At 41.2% G+C, this 12,663-nt stretch overlaps 1 protein-coding gene across 3 annotated transcripts in view; it reads left to right on the top strand.

Annotated features, from left to right (window-relative positions):
• The window catches only part of riox2 (ribosomal oxygenase 2), a 23,700-nt gene extending 13,565 nt beyond the window's left edge, over window positions 1-10,135 (top strand). The window contains exons 9-11 of one of the 3 annotated variants that reach the window (XM_042499806.1): window positions 793-903; window positions 9,434-9,618; window positions 9,875-10,135. In XM_042499806.1, the coding sequence (XP_042355740.1) occupies window positions 793-903; window positions 9,434-9,586 (264 nt within the window). In that variant the 3' untranslated portion in view covers window positions 9,587-9,618; window positions 9,875-10,135. Of the gene's footprint in view, window positions 1-792; window positions 904-2,238; window positions 2,331-9,433; window positions 9,655-9,874 lie in introns of those variants that run through there. The other 2 variants (XM_042499805.1, XM_042499807.1) reach the window with 2 other exon arrangements.
• The last annotated feature ends 2,528 nt before the right edge of the window (window positions 10,136-12,663 follow it).

Below are 12,663 nucleotides of genomic sequence, written 5' to 3'. Positions count from 1 at the left end.
CAGTGAAAGTTGTGGAAAAAAAACACCTGTTTGAAACTTTCCACAGGTAAGCAGGTTAATTAGTAACATTAAAATATAATGTTTGGATAAAGAAACAGCATCCTCAAAAAGCTCAGTTTTTCACGAGCGAGGATGGTCACTTAGTGGAAAACTGCAGGGCAAACAGTCCAACATTTTAAGGATAATGTTTCTCAAAGTACAAATGAAAAGGATTTCAGGATTTCATCTTCGACAAGCCATAATATCAACAAAAGATCCAAAGGGTCTCGAGGAATCTGCATATAAGGGCTAGGGTTGAAAACTGTATGGTCATGACCTTTGACCCCATTGTGGAGTCAGGAGTCAGGTCTCTATATGTGCTGAGTCAGGTTGTAGAGCACATGAGCTGGACTTGCCTTTTGAATTGCAAGTCAGTCTGGCTGATAGTGTGAGGGCCGTAGCTTTTCCAAAATTGAAATTTTAGACTGCATTACAGCACCACAATAAGGTTGGGGGAAATAAATCATAAATTCACATAAAAACAACTGGGTTTCAGCCCACAGGTGTAAACTTGGAATCATTTACCCAATAAAAGACATGGAGTGGGTGGAGCCGCTATGATACAAAGAGGTTGTGTCCATCCTATTGTATCCCATGTAGTTCACTCTGTATATTTTATACTGGTCAGATATCCTGACAAACAGAAAAGATTTCATTCAGTGACATGCTCATGTTGTGTGTGTGTGTGTGTGTGTGTGTGTGTGTGTGTGTGTGTGTGTGTGTGTGTGTGTGTGTGTGTGTGTTTGTTTTCAGGATGAAGCCACAGAGCTGGTAATCTTCGTCTTGCATTCTTTAAAGAACCAGAGGGAGAGCCACATGATGGGTGAAAGTTGTGATGAACAGGAGGAGGAGGACATCTCCAGGGTAAGTTGCTGACTCAGTGGTCATTTCTTGACCACTTAGTCAACATGACACCTAGAAAACACCTCTCCCCCCTGCTTGGCCCCCTCTCACCTTTTATCACGCAGCCCATTTTACAATGAAGCCTCGAAACTTACAGCTTTATGCCTCTCTTATCCACTGTATCACCAAAGCACACATGATTATCACAGTGACCTCACACCCCCACCCTGAATGGCTCACAACTCTTTACTGTACCCCATCATATATTTGTTTGTATTTGAGTGTAGTCTTTTGGCTCAAACCTTACATTGTGTGTCTCTGGCATGTGCATCAAGTAACTTTAATGGCTGACAATAACATCATGTATATCATATACATGGGGATCAGTTCTCCTGCAAAAAGAACAAAAATATGAAATAACTTAAAGTATAAAATCAGTAGAACAGTAACAGTATTTCAGGCAGTGACATGTTCGCTTATTGTCCTACTTGGTGTCCCTTCCGGCCTAATGTCCGCTGCGTGTGTATTAGGCCACGTGTGTGTGCATTGTGATTTTCCACTTACAACGCTGTTGTGGGCTAAGTCACAGCAACAAACATGGGAAAAAATTCCAGTATATTTTTTAAACCTGATAATAATAATTAAAGCCCTGCAAAGCGATGTCGGTTGCCTCGCAAATATAACTGCTGCAAAAAGAACACTGGGCAGAAAATTCTAATATAGTGCTACAATGAAAAGTCACTTTAGCAGGTGTGTGTGTGTGTGTGTGTGTGTGTGGTTGTGTGTGTGTGTGTGTGTGTGTGTGTGTGTGTGTGTGTGTGTTGTGTGTGTGTACCGTCCGTGTCCTTAGATCATATTGCGTGTGTGTTGCATTGTGATTTTCCACTTACAACGTGTTGTGGGCTAAGTCACAGCAACAAACATGGGAAAAAATTCAATATTTGCTCCTACCTGATAATCTAAACACTCCCTAAATGTGTCTTTTGTTGCTGCTTAAATATAACTGCAAAGAGGGTCTAGAAAATTGCTAAATACAATAAAGTCAGCTGGTTGGTAGTCCTTCAGGAGCCTTAGATCATCTTGTTCATTTGCAGAAAGATGAGGCCATTGTTTTTTAATAACAGTATTATTTCAATGTTGCTTACTCTCTCTCTGACTGACTGCACTCATCTCCACTATTCTGCAGCGCTCTCTGTCACAATGTCCTTCTGTCTCTAGTATCAATGAAGTAAGTCACTCTCTCTCTCTCTCTCTCTCTCTCTCTCTCTCTCTCTCCTCTCTCTCTCTCTCTCTCTCTCTCTCTCTGTGTGCGTGTGTGTGTGTGTGTGTGTGTGTGTGTGTGTGTGTGTGTGATAGAGTCAAACAATGAGTGAAAAATGGAGTAAGACCTCTATCTAGTGGACAGCTACAGAAGGCAACTCTTACGAAAAACCCCCAGCATCATTTCCTGCATTATATGGTTTGTGAACTGAGTTTTTCTATCAGCACATATTGGAAAAAATATGAGCCGAGGCTGATTTGCTCCATTTTTTTCTGTGAAAGGCTTGTGTCAGGTGATAATATGGGTGTGTTGAAAAATCAGTCGGACTCTAGCAGGAATTGCAAAAATTGGCCAAAAAATTTAAATAAAATTAAAATTGGTGGACTTTCTGTTGTGTTTAGGTCATGGCTCCAAGAGGCTTTTTTGTAAGTCTTGGGCTTTTACATAAGTTTCTTAAGTTTTGTAGCTCTAGGTTAAACGGTGCGCGGGGGCTGCTTTGCTGAAAATTAGTAGGTGGCTCTCCAGAGCACATTTTGGCACATCACAGCAAAAAAAAAAACATCAAATAACACATCATAGGATTATTGATGTGTATGCCATGTTTTGTGAGTTTTTAAGCATCTTTAGCCCCTCAAACATAACTTCCTGTTTTATGACAAAGAACACCACAGAATGGCAACAGCGTTTGATGAAATCAAAAACGGCATGCAATTTAACATCAGCAACTTTAGGAAATACTGGTGTCCAGGTTTGAAGTCAATCAGATGAAATCTGTAGGACAAGATGGTTTTCAACGGAGGCTAGAATTTAAAAAAAAAAAGAAAATTAAAATTAAAATGGCAGACTTCCTGTTGGGTTTCGGGCATGGCTCCAAGAGGCTTTTTTGTAGGTCTTGGTTTTGTACACATATTTCCCAAGTTTCATTGCTCTAGGTTTAACGGTCCGTGGGGGCTGCTTCGTTGAAATTTTTGTTGGGAGCGCTGGAGAGTCATTTTGTTACATCAATTTGAAAAAATCATATCAGATATCACATTTTAGGATTTCTGATGGATCTAAAAAAAATTGGTTCATTTTCGTGCATGCCTTGCCCCTCATAAAGTGCTTTCTATTTTATGTTGAATAGTGGGTTACCATGGCAACAGCATGTGATGTAATCACAAAAGTATTTTTTCACTGTATCATGAAAGTCTTTGTAGTAATATGCCTGAATATGAGGTCGCTGGGGTTAACCTGCTCGCGGAGGAACATCAGAAACAAGTGTAAAAAAAGTAACTTCCTATGACCACTAGGTGGCGCTATGACTGTGATTCAGAATTTCACTGCAGGTGTCTTCAGGCTTGGACTCTCATCAAATGTGTGAAATTTTGTTAAGATCTGACCATCTGGGGTCAAGTTATGACAGTTTTTGATGTCATGTCGCAACATTGAAATTCGCCGTGGTGTCATGGAAACGCCATTCAACGAAAACGCACAATATTCATGTTGCATCATCACCAATAACTTAATGATTTTGACACAATTTCGAGATCATTTCAAAAATAATTCCGTGCACACGTATCCGTTTTCAGAAAACTTTGCGTTTACACGAACCCGTGTATGTGTGCTGCCAGGACATTCCAAAACTGTAGGTGGCAGTGTAACGAGAAGCTGAAGCCCACGTTAGCCAATCAGAATCCCGAAAATAGCAACAACAGCAACGAGTCACTTCCTCTTTCTTGTTTACAGAAAAATGGCGCCGGGATCATCATTCGTGTGCAGGGAGGAGAAGTTGTTGCAAAATTGCTGTCCTCCGAACACTCATCCGTCTCTGCTCCTCCATGTAATAAATCAGCTGTAGTTTTTAATGTAAGCATGAGAAGAGGTCTTGCACCAACATAAATACGGCTGCTACTCTGAGGGGATCCATGGTTACCATAGCAACATGTAAACATAGGTCGCACTTTTGACGCGAGTGCAAGTTTTGTCGCATACTGTGACGCCTACTGCCTGCATTTTCTCCGTTTTGCTCCGTTTACACGCAACCGGCGTTTTCCAAGATCTCCACCCTGGCCGGAGTTTTTAAAAAGCATCATTTTCAGAGGCGAATTCTGTTTGTATGTAAACGAAGGGTGCAAACGCAGGAATATTTTTCTACATTTCTAAAAATAACCGTGTACGTGTAAACGGGGCATTAGTGTAAAACTTTGTCTTTCCTGCACCAGTAGGTGGCGCTCTCACTATCACTTAAAATTGTCATATAGATGTGTTCAGGGCGGGACTTTCATCAAACATGTAAAGTTTCATGCAGATTTGATCATGTACAACTGAGATAAAAACTACTTCCTGTTTGGCCACAACACATGAAAATTTCTCCGCCCCATAACTTCCACACCGTTAAACGAAATCAAAAACGGGTCACAAACTAAACTTGCCCCCACCAGAAGATAGGATTTATACATTTTGAATTCAAGCCAATGAAAACTGCAGGACTAGTTAGATCTGGAAAACATCAGAAAATTGCCGACAAATTATTTTTCAATTTAAAATGGCCGACTTCTTGTTGGGATTAGAGTATGGCTCCAACTGACTTTTTTGTTTGTCTTGTGATGCTGCATAAACCTACCAATTTTCATAACTCTAGGTCAAACACAGCCTAGGGGCTGTGCTGTTGAAATTTTATAGGTGGTGCTACTGAGTCATTTTTTCACACCCAACAAGGAAACCACTAAAATATGAAATTTGTCACCAGTCCTGATAACTTTGCAAATTTTTATGAGTTTTGGAATATGATAAAGGCTTCAAAATGCAATTCATTTGCTGTAATAATAATAAATTTAAAAAGGATAATAATAATCCTTATAATTACAATAGGGTCCTCGCACCATTCGGTGCTCGGGCCCTAATAAATCTACCTTCTAAGTTATTACCCTGTTTAAATGTATTTCTACAATGTTTTTAAACCACAGTTACCTAGGGACTAAAGGAAAACAGTAAAGCCTGCAGTGAAGGACTGACTGTAGAATACAGCCGATTGTTTGACAACTGAGCTGCGTTTCATTATCACGGATCAAACAACTGATCACCTGACCAGTTAGAGACAAACAGAGCGGAGCTTCTCCTCAAAGCACCAAAGTATCTGAATGAACCAACAGACTAATATTCAGAGGTGGAAAGTGACTTCTTTAGATTTCTACAGACTACATTGTGTTAGTTTCAGGTTCAGTCAGATGGAAGTATTTAGAGCATATGGCTCCGTGTCTCATTCAGCAGCTCACACTGAGCGCTCATTATTATTACCAGGGACAGACATAGTGATTTGGGGGCCTGGGGACACAGGCACATTTTCTTATTTTCAACCTTTCTCTTAATTTAATATGAAATATCCCTAAAATATGTCCTCAGTGTACTTGTGATAAGTCCCTGAAGGTGATCCTGCCTTAAAAAATCGGAATATGATATTTTTTCCTTATTGGCCACCCCTAATTGGACTGATGGAAACTGTGATGTAAAGGTTAACACTAGCTAAAGAGTCAGCAGCCGACATTTAAATTCACGGGGAGAGAGCTGACAACATTCGTGGTACATTAACTAGGAGGAGTTAAAACTCACTTACTGGTGTCCGTCCCCTGTGGGACATCAGGCTGCAGTGAGATCTCTCCATCAGCTCTTGTCCTTGTCCACATCCTGCATCTCTTCCCATGACAGCTGCATCTTGTCAAGTGGACACACAAGCCAGCAGGGCCATAAATAGCTTTTTGGGGCTCTATGCAAAACCCCCTGTTTCAATCACACATGAATACCCACCAAATGTACATCCACTCCACATGCATCTGAGACCAAATGCTATCTTTTACACATAAAACATTTAATTTAACTTACCTTCATTGTGTACATTAAAATCATTATTAATATGATAAATAAAGGGATGTGAAAGTAAAATGACTTGTAGTCAATCTTTAATTTATAGCTATTGTGAAAGAGAGCGAGAGCAGGGGAGAGAGGGAGAAGGAAGGAGATCATGAAGCCCAGTGTCACATTGTAATTCTCTGGTTTGTCACTCAGCTGTATAAACTCACTGAGAAAAACACAGTGTCAGTTGACTGCTGAAGATGTAACACCGGCCTGCTGCTGTGCATTCATAAGTATGAAATGTCATAAACACATCCAGGCACTGTCTCACCATCCCACGATAGACTAATGTAGAATAGCACTGCACTGTTGATTCACCCATTAAAGTGATAGTTTGGGATTTGAAGTGGGGCTGAAGGAGACACTTCTGTACAGTCAGTGTATTACATACAGCAACTGACGGTTGGTTTGTAGACACAGACAGAACTACCATTCTAAAGCAGCATTGCCATGCTCTACAGAACCATGGGCAACTAAACATATGTTAGCCACTGTAAGAAAGGCCTACCTAAAAATATTAGTATCATGCTAAGTGAACACTGTATTAACCCTCCATGGCATGACTTTTTTGGGGAAAATAATATTTCACCCTATTTTTTGGAGCTTGTGTTTGCATCAGAGGATTACATAACATCACTGTCAAATAAAGCACAGAGACACCGTAGATGACTGCTGTGCCCAAACCATCAGATCAAATTACACTAAATATGGGAAAATAAATGAAACAACTCACAACCAGTAAATTGTGAAGTGCTGCCACCTTCTGATGGAGAAAGATCCTGAGGTTGTGTTGTAACAAAGTCCATCAGCAGCAGCTCTCTGTGTTTACAGTCCACAGTAAGCTCTGCTTCCAGAATTCCAGGTTGTTGATTATGGTCTGTGGAGTGTTGGCCCAGACCTTTCTAATGGCTGCAAATCTGCAGGATAACAGTGGTCTGTGGTTGTAAGGTTAGTTGGATGTGCTGTGTAGCGGTTATTAATAACTACATCAGAATTTGGATTTTGCACTTGTTGAAGTAAAAGGGGCATCATTCTCCATTTAGGAGAAAATTAAATTTTCAATTATAACAGTTTTGAAACATGTCATCACTTTATTCAAACTCACAATCTGTACCGTTTATCCTGTATACATTGGTCTTGTTTCTCTCATGAAATAATATCCACAGACAACGACTTGGCGATAAATGAAATATTTTATTTAGGCTAATAAAATGATGAGTAAATAGAGGAAGTAGTATGACAGTAAGGACCGTGAACAAATGAAAGGGAACCTAAATGATGTGTGTTCAGGTTATGTAAATGAATAGCGGGTAGAAAATATGTGACAGTCTAAAGCGTGGATACACACTGAATGGTGAATTAGAATTTAGAAATCTGGCATTAAAGCTTCGCTATACGACATCAACTCTGATCAATAGAAGATGTTATTCTGCCTACTTTTGCCGACTTGATTAGACTTCTCCGGGGAGGTCCAGGTCATTGCTTCACTCCAGTGGAGAGCTGCTGCACGTCTTCCAGACAAGGTGACCCGCTGAAAGGTGGCGGTGGCCAGGCAGGTGGAGACCGTGTGCGGCGGTCTTTAACTGGCCTCTGTGTTTTTAAGGGCAGGCAACGGATGCTGATAGTTTGTGCAGCAGTTGTTGCTTCTAGATCTGTGACAGACTTGACGGCGAATCGCGGAGTGTCCTTCTCAATTAAAACTTGCAGAAATAATCAAAAGTAGTCCTGTTGGTCTGACAAAGTCACTTTAAATTATTATTGTAAAATTTCCGAAAAGAAAAAGGTGCGAGCGAGGATACACGAGAAGTGCCACAGTGAAAGGGAAAGTATAAAGAAGCCCTGAGCTGAGAGCTCAGAAAGTTTTAATCTATGAATTTTGGGGTGCGAATGGAAGGCGGGGTAGTAAACCTTCGTGCCGAGCGACCGCACAGCTGGTGTTTAGTTTTAGAGGACTGAACGTGATTTAGGAGACATTTATTTCTCGTAGCTACATTGTGATGAATTACTCAATTTGACCCGTTACATATAAAGTCATGTATCGTATCTCAACTATGGTCCTATTGCAGTAATTACAAGCACATGCTAGGAGACCTAAAGGCAACTATGAATGTAACACACAGCTTTGAAGATCCTTGGTTTGACCTTATTAAGTAATCACACATAACATAGCGTTATCCAATGGACTATAAAGAATTTAGTAATTACTTAGATATGGGATTACCGTTTAACAAAATACAATAAATGCAAAACACCATAAAGCTATAAAGTTGATTACTAAATTACGCATAAGTAAGGCCACTAGGTGGCAGTATGGCTCCATCACAAAAAGGGAATAAAATATAATTTTTACCTAACTCCCTCAAATTAAATCATAAAGAAATGGGAGTTGGTTCTACTTACTCGTTAAAACACAGAGATGAACTTTGACATACTAGGAGAAAGATTAGGGAACTAGGTTTACCTTAATTCACAATTTTGTCCAAGTGGTCATGTTAAATGCTGGTCCTAACAAAAGAATGTAGAATGAGTTTTCAACATGTCTTGCCTCTGTCATCTCAGCAGGGGGGAAGAGGACAACATGTGTTTGTCAGTGTATGTGTGGACTGAGACAACAAAGAGAGAGAGAGAGAGAGGATTAAATTTCAGAATGAGGATCATCATTTAATCTTGTGGGCCCTTCTCAAATTCTTGGTAGGAATGTGTCTCCATTCCTCTACACCAAACTTCAGTCCATGTGTCAAAGACAGGAGACAAACGATTGTTCTTGTAGGTCCGAATGACCTCAGTGTGTCAAAGGCTGACACTTTTTGTGACTTAAAAGCAGAACCTGTTTGCAGATGTTAACTGGGGAGTTTCAACAAAGTAAAATTTAGAACCCTCTGTTAACTCCTCTGGGTTCATAAAACAGTTTCTCTTGTCATGTCCCCCATTTGTACAGGGAAAGTTGAGGAGTTCCCCAGAGGGAAAATGTAAAGACCACACCAAGGCAGTCCACTACAACTGCCAAATTGACAGACGACAGTGGAGAGACAGCTGACGGTAGTGAAATGAGCATTCAGCTCAGAAGCAGCAACTCTGGTGGACAGTCCTGCAGTCAGCATGTTTATGACATGCTCCATGTGTGGCATGTGGTCAAACTGCACATTTAGACTGTCCTTTTATTGTTACCATCGCAGAGCACACCTGTGTAGTAATAATGCCGTTTAATCGGCCACACCTGTCAGGTGCACAGATCATCTTCTCACTAATGTGTATTTTAACAAATTTGCAACCAAAATTTGAGAGAAATAAGTCTTATGTGTGGATAAAGCAAGTCATAGATCGTTAACTTTAACCTGTGAGGGAGTAAAAATGTGCTAATATGTATGTGTTGAGAATGTCTCCTGCTGTTTGTCTGTGCAGGGTCTGCAGTTCCCTCTGTCCCACCTCCAGGCCCTGCAGCAGCTGCAGCAGGCAGAGCAGCTGGCTGTAGAGGAGCTCCAGCTGCCCTCACAGGAGGACAAACTCAGCCTGGTCCTGGCTCTGTGGAGTGAGAGCCTACTGGCTGTTCTATAGCACACCGCTGTTTCAAATGTCACTGAAGTGAGGTATTAAATCACAACAGTTCATATTTCTGAATACCATTACAGTTGTCTTTGTCTTTTTGTGTGTTGTTTTTTTTCTGGCTCCTGAATAAAGCTGCCACACCTCCCGCACAGCAGATGGAGCTCGTCCCCTTAGCAATTTTATGTTAATTAAAATACATGTTCCATAATGCTGCGCTATGGAGAGCGACACATTCAGTTGACCTGCCTCTATGATGACATCATAGCCACTAAGCATTGTGGGATTCTTCTGTTATAGGAAGGCGTACAAGCAACGCGGACAAAGATTTTCCAACTTCTGATTGTACTTTATCTCATCAATCCCTGGATTTTATTTGTGTTCATGTGCATCCATGTGAAAGTAAGTGCAGTGATTATTTTCCCTTTGTCTTTTGTTGGGTGAAGTGTGCCTTTATTTCTGTTTACAGAACCACGGGTTACCAAATGTAGTTCCTTATTGTGAATAAATGCTCTGTGCCTTGTAGTGCATTCAACATAAGGAAATAAAGTGCAGTGAAGTCCTGTCAAATGCGTTCTGACCAATGTGCAGGGGCAAATGTCCATCCTAACAATCAGCTATTACAGTCAAGTATCCTGCTGTCAGTTCAGTTCCACAGAGCTGAGATGCTGAAAGCAAGTCCAGAGTAGAAGAGGGAGAGGGGTTCAGGTTTTTCAGATTTCCATCTGCGAAGAGTCAACACTCAACAACACCTCTGCACTCAGTGTCTGAAAAGGGAGGACATATGGGACAAACAAACCAAGGGATTGTGTTTGAAGAATAGGTTTCCTCTGAAAGGGTTGCTGATTAAGGAATATTAAGTATAGGCCTCACCCTGGGGTGTCGGTCAGAACACACCAGACAGGAGACAGGATGAAGTTTGACCGTTTAGTGACTGAATGCTACACAATACAGCACAGCAGTACAGTAGACCCAGTAGGTGTACAAGATAAGGTGTGTGGTCTGAAACACAGTAAATGAGAATATACAAAGGATTAACAATACCCACAATAACAGGTTAATAATAACAGCAGTAAACAACTAGGCTTACAACTAGTGCGTACATCAATTAACCTGAATAGTAGTGACACTGAAAAATCACTACATGGTAAACACCGACACAAATAATGGTAAAACTAGAAAATTAGTCAACTTTACACAAAGGCAGCTACAGCATTATTAGGCAAGCTAAAACACATATTCATGCCACACTACATCAAACGGACCTGCTGACTGTGGCATAATTAGGCAGTAACGTGTGTGTATCATGAGAAACAACTGCAATCAACACACAATATATTATAACAGAAAGAGCTGCTTGTACATGTAATCAAATATCTTAATGTGACTTAACACCTTTTACACTGGCTTTGACCTCCTCAATAAGGACTCAGCTGTAAAGTCTATTACGCCTCCAGAGGACCAGCCAATCAGTGACCACAGCAGATGTGAGAAAATTCCTTCTGAGAGTCAATATAAACAAGTCCGCCAGCCCTGACAACATTCCTGGACGTGTACTAAAAACTTGTGCTGATCAGCTTGTTAATGTTATAACTGACATTTTTAACATGTCATTCTCACAAGAGACTGTTCCCTCCTGCCTCAAGACAACTATCATCATTCCTGAAACTAAAAAGTCTGCTGTGTCTAGTCTTAATGACTACCGCCCTGTGGCTCTTACCCCCATCCTGATGAAGTGCTTTGAGAAACTGGTTCTCCAGCACATCAAAGACAACATCCCTGCCGGCCTGGACCCTCACCAGTATGCTTTCAGAACCAACAGATCCACAGAGGCCATATCTACTGTCCTTCACTATGTCTTTGTATCACTTGGAGAATAAGAACAGCTACATCAGGATGCTGTTTGTTGACTTCAGCTCAGCATTCAACACAATCTCTCCCATGAAGCTGATTGCAGAAGCTAACACTCTGGGCTTCAGTGCAACACTCTGCAACTGGATGCTGGTATTCTTCACATGCAGACCCCAGAGAATTCAGATTGGCAGTCAAACCTCCTCTACATTAGTGCTCAACACCGGAGACCCCTAGGACTGTGTGCTCAACCCCCTCCTCTTCACACTGTACACCCATGACTGCACTCCCAGACATCAGGAGAACTCTACATCACCATCATCGGCCGCATTACAAACAACGATGAGTTGAGGTCGAGTTCATACCCGGACGAAACCACCAATCTTGCAGAGTGGTGCACAGAGAATAACCTATTGCTCAACATCATTGAAACCAAGGAGCTGACAGAAAAGGCTTTACTTTGTACAGAAACTTTGGAAGTCTAAATTCCAGAGCAAGATCCTGGTTAAATTCTCCAGAGGAGCAATAGAAAGCATATAGACTGGAAACATCACAAACTGGCATGGTTCATGCATGGCCCATGACAGGAAGGCTCTCCAGCTGGTGATTAAAACTGCCCAGAACATCACTGGTTCCCATCTACAGAGCATCAGTGACTTCAGTGAAGTGAGGTGTCTGCACAGAGCCCAAAGGATACTGAAAGACAGCAGCCACCCCAGCCACAGTCTGTTCACCCTGCTGACATCTGGAAAAAGGTATCTGCTGCAGAACTAACAGATTACAGAGAAGCTTCTTTCCCCAGGCTGTCAGACTCCTCAACTCAATTTCATTTGTTCTTAAACCACATTTAAACGGATTGCATATGTTGTGAAGCCCTCTGACTCAAATTGCAGTTTGTCACAATGGGCTTTATAAATAAAATTGAATTGAATTAAATAAATGCCTCCCTCGCATCTCTTTAGTGTTGCCGCCTTCTTTGGCTGCAGCCAGTTCTGCTACTTGATTCACTCATTTTCAAACTCCTGCAGCCTGCCTGGCTCCCTGCTGACGCTCAGTTCAGGAGAGACAATTAGCCAAATGTAACGTGGACTACTTCATTTGAACAATTACATCATTCTGTTTAGGTTAAAAAAAATACGTGCCTGATTGTCATTGGTTGTATATGGAGTCATGACTTGATTTGAAGAAGACAAAAATATACTTATTGTGATTTAAATTTTTTGGGAGGGCTCCTTGCA

This window comes from Plectropomus leopardus, chromosome 13 (assembly GCF_008729295.1).
Source record: "Plectropomus leopardus isolate mb chromosome 13, YSFRI_Pleo_2.0, whole genome shotgun sequence".
Classification (NCBI taxonomy): Eukaryota; Metazoa; Chordata; class Actinopteri; order Perciformes; family Serranidae; genus Plectropomus; species Plectropomus leopardus.
Note: the sequence above shows the minus strand (reverse complement) of the source record. Positions and strands in the feature narration are given on the sequence as shown.